Raw genomic sequence first — 20,000 nt, forward strand, 5'->3', positions numbered from 1 at the left:
ACTGATTTAAATAAATGACCCTTTAGGTAATTTATGACCTAAACATGTTTTATATTCACACAAATGTGAATTATTGCTGAAATGTGAGGTAAATCTGGCAGGTGTTTCTGTAACGCAGGCGTGTTGCGGCGACTCTCCCTCATTCCACACATTCTGACCGAAGAGAAAACCTGCCCAAGGCCTTTAGGTTTCATACATTAATATTTGTCTTCTGATTACAGTGATGAAACTAATGATGGCGTCAGTAAAATCAACTACAGGAACAGAGAACAAAGGTCAGAGGTCGTGTACAACAAACTTTTTTTTTTCTCCAAAAATGGCATTTATTTAAAAAAAAAGAAGAAGGGAAAAAGTAACAGTTACTTGTGCCGTTTGTGCACAAACAGTGAGATATAAAATAACAGAACGTCTCTTCAAAAGCGTTAAAGTCAACATGAAACCGCATTTACAACCCATTCCACCTCTGAAATCAGACTCATTCTGGGAACAGGACTCAATTGAAATGTACATTTTGAGATTTTGCACTCTTTTGGCTTTACATAGTGTTTTTTCAGACTAGTGGAAAGAAATAAAACATCCAAAATACACTTTTAAGAGTATCTTTATCAGTTTGCGTCAGTTGATTTCCGTCACACTACATATCTTTAAAGAGTTCGTTCTCCACTTCGGTAACACTTATACACACCAAAACTTACAGTTTTATTCATATCTATATTCTGAAGATTTCTTGCGAGGGATTTGTTCATATATCATTCACACTGATTTTTATTACATGTTATTCCTAAAAACATGTTGAAAATGTGTTTTTTTACGGCTGTTGACAGTATTTTCTGATTTAATAAGTAATAAAAAGAGAAATCTAAAATCCCCTCACTAAAATCCTTTAACTCTATTATATCAACACAACCAAAAAAGAATTTTGAATCTGGCTTCATCCAACATTCAGATGTATGTGCTTGAAATGTATGCAAATGAGTGCATATTTAATAAGATAATGCCTCATTTGCATACTTAACATTACATTTCAGAAAACTTGCAATACAAAAATGTTTTGCATTTCTTAATGTCATCAATCAGCCAGGGAAGTTTGGTGATAACTATTAGTTAATTTCTTTCCCCTATTCACCTGGAGTGAAAGTATTTGATTATGAACTTATAAATCATCGCCCATAAGAGCAGAAATGTGTGAAAGATTTCATGTTGACTCTAAACCCTCTGGAAACACACTTCTCCATTTGTTTCGGGGAGATCTATTTTTAAATGTACACCTTAAAGGATGAATATGAGCTACTTTACATGCTTTAAATCAAACATGATCTGAATCTCATAGTAATGGTTAGTATTTTTTTTTGTTTCGTTTTTTTTTTTTAAAGAAACGTGTCTGGGAAATCTGGGAATCTCACAATGCCAAAAACATCACTATGCAATAAAAACAAACTAACAGAATCATTTAAATCAACATGAACTTCATTCTACAATCTCAGCTTTAATGAGCGATCAGAGAGAAATCAAGAGCGACACAGGAACAAATAAATAAGTTGTGAATAAAAAAGAAAGCTGGACATCAGAGTCATAAAGCTGAAGCCGGAGCTGACGAATGTACGCCAGGAGAAATACTCGGAGCAAACCATCTGATGTCACCAGTGTTTGTTCGACCACCTGAATTCAGTCGCGTGTGAAAATGAGGACACCTGTCAGACGAATCTAAAAATCAACTAAATTATTGCACTGATTTCCTGCATCTATCAATGGGCGGCAGTTATAAATAAAAACAATAATGTCAGAGTGAAACAAACTGCTGTAACAGTATCATAGTGCGGAAACAGTCCAGTGCTTCACCACTGCTGCCAGCTGAAGTCATCATTGGACCCGAACACCAGGAAGAAGCCCAAGATGGTGGCGAAGATGACGATGTTTCCCGTCAGGACGAGCGCACAGGCTCCCCACTCGATCTGCAGACAGTCACATTACAGTTTTTTCCAATTGCTAACACACAATTTTTCAAACTAGTCTGGTTTTATCAAAATACTTAAAGGGTTAGTTCACCCAAAAATGTAAATTGTGTCATTAATGACTGAGCCTCATGTGGTTGGACACCCGTCAGACCTCCGTTCATCTTCAGACACAAATGAAGATATTTTAGTGTAAATCTGATGCTCTGAAAGGCCTCCATTGGCTCAACTTTACACTCTCAAGACCCTTAAAAGACACTAAAGACTAAAGTTACAAAGTCCATCTCACTACAGCGGCTCTACAATAACTTTATGAATCGGCGAGAAAAGTTTTTGTGCGCAAAAAACCCTAATTAACGACTTATATAGTGATGACGATTTCAAAACACGGCCTCATGAAGCTTCGAAGCGTTTTGAATCAGTGAGCCGAATGATGATTCGGATCGCGTGTCAAACCGCCAAACTGCTGAAATTTGGCGATTCAAACCGCTGAATCGACTCACTGATTCATAACGCTTTGAACCGCTGAATCGACTCGCTGATTCATAACGCTCTGAACCGCTGAATCGACTCGCTGATTCATAACGCTCTGAACCGCTGAATCGACTCACTGATTCATAACAGTCTGAACCGCTGAATCGACTCACTGATTCATAACGCTCTGAACCGCTGAATCGACTCACTGATTCATAACACTCTGAACCGCTGAATCGACTCACTGATTCATAACACTCTGAACCGCTGAATCGACTCACTGATTCATAACGCTCTGAACCGCTGAATCGACTCACTGATTCATAACGCTTCGAAGCTTCATGATGCCGTGTTTTGAAATCGTCATCACTATACAAGTCGTTATTTAGGGTTTTTTTGCGCACAGAAACTATTCTCGTCTTCATAAAGTTATTGTAGAGCCACTGTAGTGAGATGGACTTTGTAACTTTAGTCTTTAGTGTCTTTTAAGGGTCTTGAGAGTGTAAAGTTGAGCCAATGGAGGCCTTTCAGAGCATCAGATTTACACTAAAATATCTTCATTTGTGTCTGAAGATGAACGGAGGTCTGACGGGTGTCCAACCACATGAGGCTCAGTCATTAATGACACAATTTACATTTTTGGGTGAACTAACCCTTTAACACAATTCACAAAACCACACACCCAAACTGCAAAATCCCTCATATATCCTGCAAAATGAAGCACTGCAACCGAAACTACACATAGCATTATCAATATCAAACTTTTGCACGAAATGGCACACACTTCATTCATATTACCAGATTTTTGTCTAACCAACTACACACTGTTGGGCATAATGAAAAGCACCCTCATCTTTAGTATGCTTTACCATAATACTAACATTGTTATCAAATTGTTCACATGCATATATATATTTTTTTTCACTACGATAAACAAGTCAGTGCAACATATGCACAACAGATATATTTGCATGGGACTGAACAAAAATATTCTCACAAAAAACAGTAAACTGAATAGGGATGGGCAACAGTGGGCGAGTAATCGAGTACTGGAACGTGACAGCGATCATGAGAACGATGATCGTCCTGAAAAAAAATATATTTGTCTCTTTTTTTATTGGTTATTGCTTCGTTTTGCGCGGTACCGGAGGTCTGATTGGTTAGTGTTATACAGCACCTCCAGACCGCGGCGAAATAAAGTGAAACTGAGGCACTGCAGTGATGTCTGGATCACTGATCATTCAATGGTTAGTGCAAGATGCGCCAATCTGTCATAGCCTACAGCATTATAATGACGTAGAAACAGAATGCTGTAAATGATCTGTGCTTAGTTCCCCGTGTATCAGCTGATCAACAGAGAAACTAGCGAGAACACTCAGACTAGCGCGTGAAGTTCATGTGCGCATTCGCGTCCTTTTCTGCAGATGCACGTTGTAAGATTACTTTTATATTGTCTATATCTGATTAATCTAATATAAAACGTGTTAGGTTGAGCTTAATAAACTAGCAAAGCGCTGCCGTTATACCGGCTGTTCATTCTCTTCAGTTTCAGCTCAAACGCATATTTCATGCTGGATATGATGGTTTAGAGACGGTCATATTCTTTTTAGATCGGCTATTTCTTTCTCAGAATCATTGATATTAGTAATGCAGCAGTGCTATACTGTTCTCGTATTTTTTAACAGTAGACCTAGTTTATTTAAAGTTGTTTTGAGTTTTGAGTTCAAAAACGCTCAGTGATGTCTGTAAACACTTCGATCATGAATAATACAATGAAGTGCAGAGTCAATCTGTCAAAGCATTATAATGAGAACACGATTTTAATAAAATGTTGTTTCTGTGCTTTCGTTGTCCGTGTATCAGCGTTGTTAAGGGAAGAGCGCATTCAAAATGTTCCGTTTCAAACCCTTCGCCTGTCAAATCTAGCACGCTGAAGTTCACGTGCGCATTCACGTCCGTCTGTGTTGATTTATGTCGTAATAGGTTCATAATAATCTTCATATTAATATTGATATAGGGTGCGTTTGGTTGAGGTTATTAACCAGCTATAGCAAGATCTGCAGGCTGGTGTTATTTCACAGTTTCAGCTCAAAGGCAATGCTCGATATTACTGACTTGGTTATTTGAGACGGTCATTTTATAAAGATGTTTCTTTTTCAAAGACATTTATGCATCATAATCTAGCAGTTATTTTTTGTTTTATATGTTCATGTTTTCATATACCTGTTTTCATGTCACGTTGTATTTGTCAACAACCATTTTCATTATCTCAACGACGGACATGCCACGCCCCCTGCACATGCCACGCCCCCTGCACATGCCCCGCCCCCTGCACATGCCCCGCCCCCGAGTACTCGAGTACTCGTTTTTGAGACCTATCGATGATCGAAATGAGAAATAGACAAAAATGCCCATCCCTAAAACTGAAATAAAAATTCAGAAAAAATATATTACAGTAAAAAAAAAAAAGCATCTCTCTGCAACATCTTCCATTGTTGTTGTAAAAAAAAAGGTGCTCACCTGTGGTGTTTTTATAGTGCTTACATCCTGACTGAAGTGTTAACATTAACCATTGAGGTGGACATGTATTAGCCAATTAGCTCATGTAGTGTCATTTTGAATGCCAGTGTTTTGAAAAGGCAAATATGTGACTTTATGTCAGATTGTTGTGTCTTATGCAAAGAACAGTGCATTTAAAAAGTGCCATTTTGAATTGCAAAATGTGTGTAAAGCAGAAAATATGTTTAGACTTTTGAAGACTTGAGAAGAGGTTCTGCTCTCTGTGTGTCAGTTTAAATAATTGTGCTGTCCATGTCATTTTAGTGTGTTAGCAATTGGAAAAGAATCTCAATCACATTTAAAAAGTCTTTCCTAATGGACTGAGATCAGTGAATGATTTATTAGGCCGGGCTGACGGTAACTGATATTGATTGTTGAATGTTCAGTAAAGTGCTGATGTTTTTATCATTGTGCCTTGTACTCATCATTATTCTGAAAGTGCCACAGATCTGTTCTCATCAACATTCACTCCTTACCAGTGGTGGGCAGTAACAATGTATTTTGTTACTGTACTTAAAGGTGCAGTGTGTAGTTTTTATGAGGCTCTACTGACAGAAATGCAAGATAATACAGGGCTCCAGACTGTGACCAAATGGTCGCATTTTGCGACTAAAATTTGAGAGTGTGCGACTGAATTTTACATCCAGTCGCACATGTGCGATCCGTAAATTTGCCTGCTGTCATACTGGAGAAATTAAGAAAATACACTTACTATTTATAATTGATAGACGTTATATCTGGCCAGCCGTTTCTATATGAGATAATATTGAACCATTTGTCCATGATGGATTTTTGCTATTCGCAATCCAGAAGAGAGAGAAAGCCTACAGCGAACACTACACACAGTCAGCTTAATGAGGGACGATGGCCAAGAGAACTACACTAAAGTTTAGTCTGCTTAAACTTTAGCGATGTGCTGTGATATTAATCTAATTTTATTTTCGTTTTCGGCTTCCAAGAATTATAAAAAAGAAGATATGTATGGGGCGCCGTTTGTAAAGCGGCTCACGCTGAAAATAACAGCAACATTTGGACACATTTAGCTTCAAACAATGTTTAAAAAACTGGTATGAATTTTTGGCGTCACTTTTTTAGCACATTTACAACAATATTTGTCAACTTAGAGATATTTTAAATAGTTAAATCTAAATGTTAATTGTTAAATCTAAATGTTAAATCTAAATCTAAATGTTAAATCTAAATCTAAATGTTAATTGTTAAATCTAAATGTTAAATCTAAATCTAAATGTTAAATCTAAATCTAAATGTTAAATCTAAATGTTAAATCTAAATCTAAATGTTAAATCTAAATCTAAATGTTAAATCTAAATCTAAATGTTAATTGTTAAATCTAAATGTTAAATCTAAATCTAAATGTTAAATCTAAATCTAAATGTTAAATCTAAATGTTAAATCTAAATCTAAATGTTAAATCTAAATCTAAATGTTAAATCTAAATCTAAATGTTAAATCTAAATCTAAATGTTAAATCTAAATGTTAAATCTAAATCTAAATGTTAAATCTAAATCTAAATGTTAAATCTAAATCTAAATGTTAAATCTAAATGTTAAATCTAAATCTAAATGTTAAATCTAAATCTAAATGTTAAATCTAAATCTAAATGTTAAATCTAAATGTTAAATCTAAATCTAAATGTTAAATCTAAATCTAAATGTTAAATCTAAATGTTAAATCTAAATCTAAATGTTAAATCTAAATCTAAATGTTAAATCTAAATCTAAATGCTAAATCTAAATGTTAAATCTAAACGTTAAATCTAAATGTTACATCTAAATCTAAATGTAAAATCTAAATGTTAAATCTAAATGTTAAATCTAAATGTTAAATCCGGTTATTTGCATTCTGAATTTGCATATTAGTTAAATATTTAGTTTCACCCGAAACATTTAGATTCAACATTTATATTTAGATTTAACTTTTAGATTTAACATTTAGATTTAGATTTTGTATATAGATTTAACATTTAGATTTTACATTTAGATTTAGATGTAACATTTAGATTTAACGTTTAGATTTAACATTTAGATTTAGCATTTAGATTTAGATTCAACATTTAGATTTAGATTTAACATTTAGATTTAGCATTTAGATTTAGATTCAACATTTAGATTTAGATTCAACATTTAGATTTAACATTTAGATTTAGATTTAACATTTAGATTTAGATTTAGCATTTAGATTTAGATTTAACATTTAGATTTAGATTTAGCATTTAGATTTAGATTTAACATTTAGATTTAGATTTAGCATTTAGATTTAACATTTAGATTTAGATTTAACATTTAGATTTAGATTCAACATTTAGATTTAGATTTAACATTTAGATTTAGATTCAACATTTAGATTTAGATTTAACATTTAGATTTAGATTTAACATTTAGATTTAGATTTAGCATTTAGATTTAACATTTAGATTTAGATTTAACATTTAGATTTAGATTTAACATTTAGATTTAACTATTTAAAATATCTCTAAGTTGATAAATATTGTTGTAAATGTGCTAAAAAAGTGACCGCCAAAAATTCATGCCAGTTTTTTAAACATTGTTTGAAGCTAAATGTGTCAAAATTGCACAAAATTTACACTTTTTTTTTCCGGATAGCTCTGTCCATAATTTATTGCACTACCCTAATCCACTGCTATTCCTCATATTAGCCTAACATATTATTGTATACCTCTATCTGTAAAATTCTGTTTATAGTAATAGCCATCTGTATATTGTATTCATAGTACATATTCACCTGTAAATTCTGTTTATAGTAATAGCCATCTGTATATTTATTCACTGTACATATTCACCTGTAAATTCAGTTCTGTTTATAGTAATAACGTCTCTCTATTTATACATATTTATACATATTCAGTACATATCCATGTCCTGCACTTACGCATCCATTGTATATCCTGCACTTGCTGCTATTGCACTTCTGGTTAGACCTAAACTGCATTTCGTTGCCTTGTACTTGTACTTGTGTAATGACAATAAAGTTGAATCTAATCTAATCTAATCTAAAAAATGTTGCTGTTATTTTCAGCGTGAGCCGCTTTACAAACGGCGCCCCATAGATATGAGGTAAAACTCTTCCTATAGCCGTGTTCCGTCGATCATCCTTCCCTTCATTTCTCCATAAACCTAAACTAAACGTCAGATTCAGTGATTGTTATAAACTGCAGTCTCTACTGTTGCTAAACTGCGGGATTTGTTTGATAATAAAGAGCTATTAAATGCACAATAATCTGAGCAAGAGACGCTGTTTAAAACTTCAAGGCGGCTTGTGTGTGTGTGCTGCGAAATGGACCGACTGGAGCTTTATATTTTAGGCTTCGTGTGCGCGTCTAAACCATCAAATACACAACAAATAGCCTCAAGTGTCAAAATGACCGGATTGGAGAGTAGTTACTTTAACAGTTTTTATCTTAAATGGGCGTAAATAGTTTGGAGAAATATGATATTATTAGTTCTGCATTCGGTCTTAAAGGGGCAGCGTCTAATAAACCTGCTGACGATTGAGCCATTCATTCGAATCGAACAAAAGACAAAATATTCACATCTCTTGAATGAATAACTTTAGCTTTTTTAAGCATTAATCTATCAATTTATACAGTGAAAACTATGCAGTGTTATTTTACATTTCATTACTTTATTAGATTTCTTAGGTTTGTTCTTTCTAAGTAATATTAATGTTAGCAGACCTTCCTGAAATTAAAGCAATGTTTATTTCATTTGTGTCTTTGTTTTATTGTGTATTTATTTAACATTTGTTCGCACTTTGTTTCTTTGTTCTTATGTTGTATCTTATGCATATAAAACAAAAAAATGCCTGCACACTGGTCCATTTACAAATATGTTTCATATTTTTTTTGTTCAAACTTTGCTGTTTCTTTTGCTATAGATATTTTACTTTTCAGATTATAAAGGCATGTTAATTATGTTCTTAATTCGTTTTTTTTTTTCATTAAAAAATATATAAAAAGAACCAATAAGAATACTGTTAAAGTACCGGATCGATAATCAGTATCGGTAAGAGTAGTAATACCGTTAAAACCTTAACGATACCCATCCCTATTAGTAATACAGTGGAAATTAGTAGATTTGGTTAGCATAAAATTTATAAAAATTTTAATAAAATTTGCTACTAGTGAAAACAGTTAGCCTGGAGCCCTGTAATATTCCAGTTCTTCCAGTAAAATGCTGCTTTTTTTTAGTGATTGTTGCGGACAAAAATCCTTGATTATGCGGCACGTTTTCTTAAAAAATGCGATGGAAAATGCGGGATATTTATGCAATTTTATCCGATAAAATTGCGGGAACTTGCAAAAACTGCGGTTTGATGACAATTGTGTTCTCACTAGTTAATGCATTAACATTAGGGATGGCCCGATACCGATACTGGCATCGGGTATCGGGTCGATACTGTCCTCATATACTCGTACTCGTACTCATAAAAATGAGCCGATACCACGCACCGATACCACGCGCGTTTTGTGAAACGAAACTGGCCACGCGAGCCGCCGCTTTGTCTAGGTGAACGCCATATGAACGTAAAATGTCGGCGGTTTGGGCTCATTTCAAGATAAGGGATGATGACAGCAGCAAGGCAGACTGTAAGTTATGTTCAGCTAAGGTGTCAAGAGGAGGAAAAGAAAGTACATCGTTTAACACCAGCAATCTAATTAAACATCTGAAGACGCATCATAGTGCTGAATACACACAGTTTAGTCAAGCTTAACAAGCAACTCAGCAGCCAACATTAACACCGGTTTTACAGAAGAGCGAGAAGATGTCCAGAGATAATCCACGGGCACTAAAAATAACAGAGGGAATTGCATACTTTATTGTACTTGATGACCACCCATTGTCGGCTGTTGAAAATATAGGATTTCGACATCTTCTTGGCATACTGGAGCCGCGATACGAAATTCCGAGTCGCCATCACATTACAACCGCTATGCTACCGAAAGTGTTTCATGACGTGAAAAAGCACGTCAGTGGCCTGTTGCAAGTGACTGAGCTGAGGAGATTAACCGCTGTCCTTTGACGCGACGCGTGCAGGGAACACACATCGCTAGTTCTGTTCAACGGCTGTTCACAAAGAATGCGTTCGTGGCAGTGAAATGGGAAATGACACAAGGTAATGAGACGCACGTTGAACTTAAGCACACTGCTTTTAGAACGCCGTTTCATACGCGAGAGACGCAGGTGCAACAACAGAAACTATAGTAGCTACTGTGTGTTTGAGATTTCATGTTCACATAATATTGACAGGCTCAAAGGTGTTATCATTGTTTTTACAAACCATTTACTACTAATAATATCATCATCCGTGTGGAGACATTTCCCCACAAAGTAGGGAATACCAGGACACACACACACATGCAGACAGCATACACTTCATTATTTAATCACACTGTCTTCACAACAGTTTGTGTTGGCTGTAGTCAGATGACTTTAGCTGTGGTCAAACTGCTAGCCTACATTGTACTACTGAAGAAATAATCTTTAAATAAATAAGCTTTTAATTGTTTAACAATATTTCATCTTTAATATGAATGAGTTTGTCTGGAATTTATCATTTTTACTTTCATATTTTTACGTTGCAGTAGTGTTGACAGTGAAAGGCTGTTCAGCTCAGTGTCACATATTGTGAATGCCGACAGAAACAGAATCACAGCTGATCATGCAGAGATGATTTTGTTCATCAAAAAGAACCTGCCTCTCATTCTCCCAAAAAGTACCTAAGCTAGTTCAGATCACATTGCTGACTGAAATGTTTGTTTAATTGAAACAAGGGAGCTTTCACTGTGCCATAGTTTAATTGTTGTTTAATTGAAATATGCAGTAGTTTAATTGAGACTTGCAGTAGTTACATTGATGTTTTGTTTAATTGAAATAGGTAAGTGTTTCATTGAGACTACACAACAGTTACATTGAAATTGAGTTAAATTGAAAGCTGCAGACGTTGTCAAACATTTCATTGATATATTGTTGAGTTGACGGTGTTGACTGTACAATATGTTTTATTTATATTTTGTCAGTTGTGAAGACAGTGCCAGTATTGAGGCTTTTTGTTTACACAGAAATATATATAATTTATTTTTTATTTGAAATTGCCTACATTTATTATTTTACTCATTATTTATTTTAGACTTGTTAAAACAAGCAGAGAAAATAAAAACAGTCTTCTAACCTGTGTTCCGTGTTCTGTCTTCTTTTCTGGTAGCCTGTAATTACTTTAGCAGTAGAAATATCGGTATCGGTACTCGGTATCGGCAAGTACACAAATGTAAATACTCGTACTCGTATCGGTTTGGAAAAAAATGGTATCGGGCCATCCCTAATTAACATTAATAAAGAGCGAATAGTTAAATTTTTACAGAAGTTACAATAATGTGTTATTAAATGCTGAAATTTAAATTGAACTAAGATTAATAAATGTTTTAGAAGTATTTGTCATTGTCAGTTTGTTAATGAATTAACAAATGTTAAATAATAGAGCCTTATTGTAAAGTGTGTGACTGAACAACAAAGAAACAGAACATATTCAAACAATATCGAGGGCATGTAGTCCAGATTAAAATATATAATGTTTAAGTTTAAAAATGAATAGCCTTAAGCCTTTAATGCATGTTGATTATTGTGATATATCGTATTACTGTATACCCATGTCTAATGTCCACTACAGTTTAATGTCACAATAAAAGCCCAATTTATCCCCACAAAGTATTGTATCACCAAGCTTTTTGGTGGTATTAACAATTTATTCTGAAGTAATATTTTCATTAGTGCTCTATCAGCTTAAAATATTTATACAAAAATGTACTATAGGGCTGTTACCAATCAAATTAAATAATTTACAGTGCAAAAACAAATGTAAAATTTTTTATGAGATTAATGTTTTAAATAAAATGTTGAATAGGTCTAGTGAAACCCTAAAACAATGAATAGTAGGTTCTGTCACATTATTCAATTACTTTTACAGTTTTTTACAGAGGTATTTTAGTCGGGTATCGTATCGAAGTCATAATTTTGGTATTGTAACAACACTATTCTATATAAAAAGTATTTGCTGGTATTAAATTTTTTTTGTTATGTTGGTTTACAAATTTGTACCTTTTTACATTTTTTGTAACACAGGATTGTTTACATTTATACTTTTTTTTACTGAAGGCCAACGTTGCAAGTTAAATTAAATGTGTTTAAGTAAAATTGTTGAAAATTATTTTGATAAAATGACATCAAAGTACAGCCAGAGCACATGACTCCTTATGCTTTTGATTCACTCTTGCGGTGTCACTTTAAGACCGAAAATGACAATAGATATTAATAGTTTTTGTCATTCAAAGCTGGTTTTGATTTTCGTCTCGTTTTTGTCTGTGAAAAATGTTGTTGATTAAAATATTGACAAATTATTTGTCAACGAAATTAACATAGCAACAGATCGAAAAGTAGTGACAGCAGTCCATTAACCTGCTAATATTTGTGTTCTTAATATTAATCAAACAACAAAAGACAGAGAAAATCAGCTCTTTAGTTTTAATAAGGATTCATTATATTTATTATACATTATTTAATCTATAAGGAATGTTGTTATAAAGAATGCATATCATTCATTGAGTTCTTCTTCAGGAGGAGTAGTTTTATTTATTTGTTACATAATATTTTTTAATATGTCACAGCAGTTAAATCTGTGTCTGTATTGCATGTTTAAACTTTAATATCATTCATATTAATAGGTTAATACAGTAGTTATGTTTTCTCCAGGAGTATATAATGGGTTTGGACATTTTAGAGAAATTCTTAATGCATTACAATTTAACTAAACCCATACATTTTGTTTGTGAGTGTGTGCGTCTGAGTGTAGTGTAGAGAAATGTAACATTTTCTGATTAGTATTTTTCTTTATTTAAAAAAAAAAAAAAAGATTTATAGATTTATTGTAGCAACCTGTGCACTTTCTGAAGATTTTTTGCACTGTGAATTTGCACTGTCCGTTCTGTTTTTGAATAAAGGATTGGAAATGAATGCTTTTTAAATCCGATTAATCGAAAAAGTAATCGACAGATTAATCGATTATTAAAATAGTCGTTAGTTGCAGCCCTACTTTCCAATAAACAAACATGTACTATAATTAATAATCGCACTTATTAACAAAACAATAGTAATTTTATGACCAAATCAGGTGCCACTGCTCCCTAATGTGAGTCTGAAGCCCTGCAGTGCACCTGACAGAACTCAAGTGTGTTTCATGTGGACTTTAACAGGAAGGTCTGATATTTACCACAGCGGCGCGGGCGAATATGACGGGCAGCCCGAAGGCCGACACGACGATCCCCGTGGTCAGGAATATGGCCAGCTCTTTGCAGGCATTACTAGCCGAGTCTGTGTCATCCACCACACGCCGGGAGATGCAGTAGGGGATGGGAGACAGGATGTAGAAGAAGAGCAGGAACAGAGGCCAGTACTTACTGCACACAAACACCAGCGCATGAGCACACACATGAAAATACAGGTTTTCCCGCTCAGATAGAGTATCACCAATCCTAATCCCAATCAGCCAAACGATATTGTGTTCTGAGCTTGTTATGCTAAATGGTCAGGAGGTGCATAAAGACAAAAGACTTAATGTCTCCAACCCATGAGCTGATTAACTTGATCATGTTAGAATGTAGTCAATCTTTACCTTAAACTGTTCCACAATATATTTCAAACATTAATACATTTGTAATCTTACAGACACTTACTTATAGACGGGCAGAGCGCAGCCCAGCATGAGGAACATCAGGCCGATCGCGCCTCCAAACGACAGACTGATGAGAGCTAGAACACAAGAGAGGGGATCAGACACTCCAGATACTCACAGGTTTTCCATCTGTTTATTTATGTATTTATTAGGGCTGTCAAAAGATTAATCGCGATAAGGCATGTAAAACATCATTAAAATTACTTGAATCATTGTATAAAAGGGCCATAAAATACATGATAAGAAGCCTCGCCAGTACCATCACTGTAAAGTACAAAGTAAATATAATATCTTGAGTTGTGAAAATCTTATTAACCCTTTATGACCTAAGGGTATTTTTACAATTAATTTTCCGCCTGGTGTTATTTACTAAAAAAGCTTGTAAAACATCAACCCTGTTGTGCACAGACAATTGACACACCTCTTTTTTTTCAAGACAAGTTGCTCTGTCAGTATATTTGTGTTGCATTGATGTCACCTGAATGTAAAATAAGTTATGGGACCATAAAGACAAATGAAAACATAAAACGGAAATTGAATCACTCAAATATTTATTGAAAACACACACAAATAAATAAAAGCTAAGCATATTTCCTCTGGAAAACAGTTTGTTCAAGTCTTTGGAGTCCTGGAACTCAGGAATAAACATGATAACTTATACAGAACCAAAACTATTTACATTTTTCAAAAAAAAGTCCAGGCGCTTTTGGCCTCTTTGGATTTTGGATATTTACTGGTGCCAAGCCTCAAAACAGTTCCTATCAGGAACTTCTCCTCAAACTTTCTCCTCAAACTTTCTCCACAAAACTACTAAAAACTGCTAAAAACTGCAGCGCGTCTCTCTCTCTCTCTCCTCAACACTAGCCGTGCGTCTCTCTCTCTCCACAATAACAGAGCTGTGGTTCATGCGTAATGACGCACACCAACGTGGATGACGGATCAGCCTGTCATTGGTCAAACCCTCATCCAAAATGGCAGCTAGCATCGCGCTAGCGGCAAAAATGACGGAAAATGTATAAATTATGGACATCAAGTGGATAAATCTTGGATGTAAGCGTTTTGATTTATTGCTGAACAACTCCAAAAAGATGCACATGTTCCAGGCTGGATAGAAAACCTTCTGTAAAGGCTACAAAGACACCAAAGACACCCCCGTGATGGCTAGCTCGTTAGCTTTCTGCTGGAAAAAACGGTAAGAAAATCGATAAAAGTTTCATGAAATAATATAGATATTTATCGGAGGTGCCGTGTGACGTCGTAGGCGATGCCGTCGGGCTCTGAGGGTTAAATATAATCAAATTTCTGCTTTATTTAAAATTATCCATAACACTGTTGCTCCCCCGTTGAGAAAATTTGTCACATTAAATTCGGAGAGAATATCTAGAACCACACGGTCCACAGTCAGAGGAGAGTGCAGAGTTCCAAAATGTAGAACCACATATATCGTCAACAATCGTTCTTTTATAAAGCAGCGAATCTTTGGGATATTCTTCCAAACGAAATTATTTCGTGCACAAACTATAGTACATTTACACGCCTGACCAAACAGTGGTTATTATTGAAGCAAATTTGTACGCACTAAATTGACTATTATATGAATTGTGTATATTCTGAGTGAGTGAGTGATAGATTCCTGAAGTGTGTTTTTATGATGTGAGTGAAGTAATGATTTTATGTATTATTCTGTATATGTTTTATGAACTTCTGTACGTAGGGCCTATAACATCTACCTGTCCAGGGACTGTGGGTGGAAATTAGCATTTTTTGCTATAACCTGGCACATGACATCTCTTCTTTTTTAGACTAATGTTTTTTCTGTGCATTGTCCCTGATCAAATAAATAAAAAATTAAAAAAAATTTAAAAAATGTTGCATCCAAAATAAAAGTTTGTGTGTACTCTGTTAATTATTATTTATATATAAATACACACACATTCATGTATATATTTAAGAAATATTTGCATGTATATACATTTATATAATCTATAATATATATATAAATATTTTATATATAAATATAATACATTTTTCTTAAATATATACATGCTTGTGTGTGTTTTTATATATAAATAATAATTAACAGAGTACACACACATATATTATGTGAACACAAACTTTTATTTTGGATGCGATTATTCGCAATTAATCTTTTGACCGCCCTAATTTATATATATGTTAGGGATACACCAATATGATATTTTGGGGATGATACCGATTTTAACAAACAATTATTGGCCGATACCAATATTTGTCACTTGCCCTCTTATTAGAAATTTTGTCATTTAAAATAGTGTTTTTAAAGTAAAAAAAAACATTATTAACTCATAGCCTACTAGCTAGTTTATTGCTACATTATCCAATAATTTCTAATGAACATAACCTACACTGGATCCTTTAACATTCACCATATTTATTTATATTTATATATATATATATATATATATATATATATATACACACACACAACAGAACATATGAAATAAACAGTGCTTTTTTTAAGTAGGTTTAAATGTTAAATAACACTGCATATTCTTCACTGTATAAATTAAATTAATACATTATTATTACATTGAGACGTAGCTCTTCTGTACAACATTAATCCTGTCACAATTACTTTGTTAAACTGATCTTTTATTTTGACGGGTTGTCGTGTGCTTCGAGTTCCTGTGTGTGTATGTTTTGATATGACGATAGATTTTGTCGAATAAAACGGTAAAATGCTAATGAAGTGACTGGAGATGCATTCGTGTCTCATATTGAGGTGGCAGAGGCTGAAAAACACCACGAGTTTCAGTGTGTGTGTGTGTGTGTGTGTGTGTGTGTGTGTGTGTGTGTGTGTGTGAGAAAGAGGAAACGTTAGGCTAAATGAAGCCGGGCGTCTCTATTCATTCACAGAGACGGAGAAACATGCAGGATTCATATTTAAAACAAATTTTAAAGTCAAAATAAACAAAATAAAAAGTATTTAAAAGTCTTTTGGTGGCTTAATGTTCACAGACATTAGTATGTATCGCGACTGATTCAAGTGACTGACCAACGTTTTATTTATTCATCAAAACCTTCCGTGTCATTCCGCATTATGCAGTAAATTTCATTTTTCATATGGCCTAAAATCCATATTGCGATATACATTGCAGCATCTTGCGATAACGATATATAAATGATAATAGAACCATTTCAGAACAGGTCACATAGACCCTAAGGAAAGCCAAACTGCTAAATTAATTTTTTTTACCCTTTGGGGTTCTTCGGGTCAAAAATGACCCGAAGCGTTTTATAAAAAAATGTAAAAAAATCGTAGCTTCATCGCAATGGTCCGAAACTTGGTGACTTTATTGGTACTTGGTATATGAACACCCAAAACAATTGGGGACCCGATTTGAAAAGTCTAAGTGGTCGTAAAAAAAATTGTCACACTCAGTCACCAAGTTTCAGACCATTCCGATGAAGCTACGATTTTTTATTTTTATTTTATAAAACGTAAGATCCACTATAGTGGTAAAAATGTGCTATTGTGTGTTAAAAATGCTCAATGTGTCCACAGGATGGCACCGATCTCATTAAAAAAAATAGCTTTCATGAGGCCTAGGCTTGACTCTAAAATGAAATTCAGCTTTAATAAAAAAAAAATGATATATCATTTTTTTTTTATTAAAGCTGTATTTAATTTTAGAGTCAAGCCTAGGCCTCATGAAAGCAATTTTTTTGAATGAGATCGGTGGCCTAATATACATATATATATATACACACACACACACACACACACACACATTTTTTATTATATTCAATGGGAAAAAATGGGTCAAAAATGACCCGAATTTTTTTTTTTTAAATCGTAGCTTCATCGGAATGGTCCTTGGTATATGAACACCCAAAAAAATTGGGGACAGGATTTGAAAAGTATAAGTGGTCGTAAAAAAAAGTCACACTCAGGATCTTCGGGTCAAAAATGACCATAGGAAATGAACGGGAAATTGACAAATATATGAAAATACAGAGTTTTTTTGTGCATACAATCTACAAATCAGCCAGAATGCAGAAAAAAAGACTCAACAGTGAAGATCTATAAAACATCAAGAGTGCGAAACAGACAAACACACACACACACACACACACACAATTAGCTTTTGGAATGGAACGCGTTCATTCGTGTGTGCGTGTGTTTTTGTGTGTATAAGTGTGTGTGTGTTTTGTCTGTTTCGCACTCTTGATGTTTTATAGATTCACCCCTTAAAATTTAATTAAATAAATGTTGTCTACATGCAACAATCCCTCAGCAAGTTATAGCCATTTATTATAATACTTTTTTTATTAAAACAGACGCACGGATTATGAAATCAGCCGCGGTTGCGCGAGCACTTATTTGCACGTTTGCTTGCAGTCTTCCGAATGTATTTTGTAGTAAGTAACGAAAATGCTTTGGGGAAAAAGTAAAAGTATACATTTTATGTCGGAAATGTAAAAGTTGACAGAAATATAAAAACTCAAGTACCGATTCTCCCAAAAAATACTGTAACGAAGTATTATTACACCATTGACAATATCTCGTTACACCCCTAATATAATGACATCCAAACGATTTTAAAACGGTCTTTTTACATTTTCCCGGTTTAAACGCGTGTTGCTCGTCGTGCACCGGGATTGGGCCCGTCATCGCGGCATGCAGCTATATTTATTTATTTTATTTTTTTTCGACTTCTCTGTCAATTTTGGGGGCTTTAACATGCTCGAAAACTCTTGAAACTTTGCATATACATCGGGAACACGCACTCAATCTCTCTCTCTCACACACATATACACATACTGATCAGGCATAACATTATGACCGGTGAAGTGAATAACACTGATTATCTCTGTTAGTGGGTGGGATATATTAGGCAGCAAGTGAACATTTTGTCCTCAAAGTTGATGTGTTAGAAGCAGGAAAAATGTATATATATACACATGTAAATATATATATATATATATATATATATATATATATATATATATATATATATATATATATATATATATATATATATATATATATTTAATAGGACTGTAGGAAACAGACCGCTAATACATTGAGAATTGACGCATATATGAATGTGTTTATTAATGTTTCTTTGACAGATGCTTATATTTTTCACACACAGATAGTGCTGATGTTTGTTGTGTGTGTGTGTGTGTGTGTGTGTGTGTGTGTGTGTGTGTGTGTGTGTGTGTGTGTGTGTGTGTGTGTGTGTGTGTGTGTGTGTTTCGACGGAGGATGTAAATCTGAGACCGCATAAACATCACACATCCGCCGCGTTATTCAATCGCTCTCTCTCACACACACACACACTCACGGCTAAATGTGCTCACCTTTAATCCCCGCCATCGCGTAGATTCATAAACACACTAATGAACAGTTTGTGAATAATTAAAGCTGAAGAAACTCCTCGCGCCGATGATCCTCTGCACCGCTAGCTCTGCCCTCCACACTGCGCATGCGCAGGACTCACTACATCCGGTGACCGCAGAAAAACAACACAATCGAGCGAAAGTGTAACAAACAATACACATTACACAAAATACTGACGGATAGACTTAAGATATGAGGATATTTTTAAACAAAGATGCAATGTTAATAACGCATTATTTCATACAGTTACACACATACAATTATTTAAAAAAAACAATTTAATTTGAATAGTCGTAGAAAATTATTATACATCTTGTCGCTGATTGATCAGCACCAGCTACCGAACATCTTATAACATAAATATGACAAAGATAAAGAACTTATAATTATTCTTATAGTGAAAGCGACCGGAAACAGCTTGTTCGGTTTTCGGTGTCACCGGTAAATGTGTCCGTCGGTGTGTCGCGGCGCTGCCGAAGGTTCCGCGCGGAAATGGCCGCGGTGAGATTCTGCACTCTGGACTATTTTCCTGAAAACATTTTAATTGATATTTTATCTTATTTAAATGTGCGAGAACTCGTGCGCAGCTCCAGGTACAAAATCGCGGCATGCGAAACTGTCATAAAATAACTGTGTTAGTTACACGTTAGTGCAATTCAGTCGATAATAATGTTTTATGTATTGTTTTATTTTATTGTATCGCGTTTAATGTTTTATCAAATTAATTGATTGAAAGATGATGATGTAGAAACACAAGTTAGCATTGATTTACTGTGACAGATATGAGAGATTCTGCCGTTTCAGTCATAATAGAGACACCGGAAGCCATAAAACACAAACAAACAAAAGCGTGTCGTGTGTGTGT

General features: G+C 34.4%; 2 protein-coding genes across 2 annotated transcripts in view; one reads left to right on the forward strand and one right to left on the reverse strand.

The window, feature by feature from the left end:
• Positions 1-285: 285 nt before the first annotated feature.
• Positions 286-19,572, reverse strand: LOC307139875 (leptin receptor overlapping transcript-like 1). Its single transcript, XM_079839017.1, has 4 exons — positions 19,096-19,572; positions 13,751-13,826; positions 13,288-13,474; positions 286-1,952 (listed from the first exon to the last, which is right to left on the reverse strand). Exons 1-4 carry the CDS (start codon positions 19,109-19,111, stop codon positions 1,836-1,838), a joined length of 396 nt encoding a protein of 131 aa, XP_079695143.1. The 5' UTR covers positions 19,112-19,572; the 3' UTR covers positions 286-1,835.
• A 38-nt stretch (positions 19,573-19,610) lies between these two features.
• The window catches only part of LOC307139876 (F-box/LRR-repeat protein 12), a 12,866-nt gene continuing 12,476 nt past the window's right edge, over positions 19,611-20,000 (forward strand). The window contains exon 1 of the mRNA XM_079839018.1: positions 19,611-19,728. Within this exon, the coding sequence (XP_079695144.1) occupies positions 19,628-19,728 (101 nt within the window). The 5' untranslated portion in view covers positions 19,611-19,627. The remainder of the gene's footprint in view (positions 19,729-20,000) is intronic.

Source organism: Gobio gobio, assembly GCF_949357685.1.
Source record: "Gobio gobio genome assembly, chromosome: 16".
NCBI classification, from domain to species: Eukaryota; Metazoa; Chordata; class Actinopteri; order Cypriniformes; family Gobionidae; genus Gobio; species Gobio gobio.

Coding starts and splice junctions, on each gene's coding strand:
- LOC307139875 (XM_079839017.1), bottom strand. Junction 13,475..13,750: donor TGCGCTCTGCCCGTCTATAA/GTAAGTGTCTGT, acceptor GTTTGTGTGCAG/TAAGTACTGGCCTCTGTTCC. Junction 1,953..13,287: donor TATTCGCCCGCGCCGCTGTG/GTAAATATCAGA, acceptor GACTGTCTGCAG/ATCGAGTGGGGAGCCTGTGC.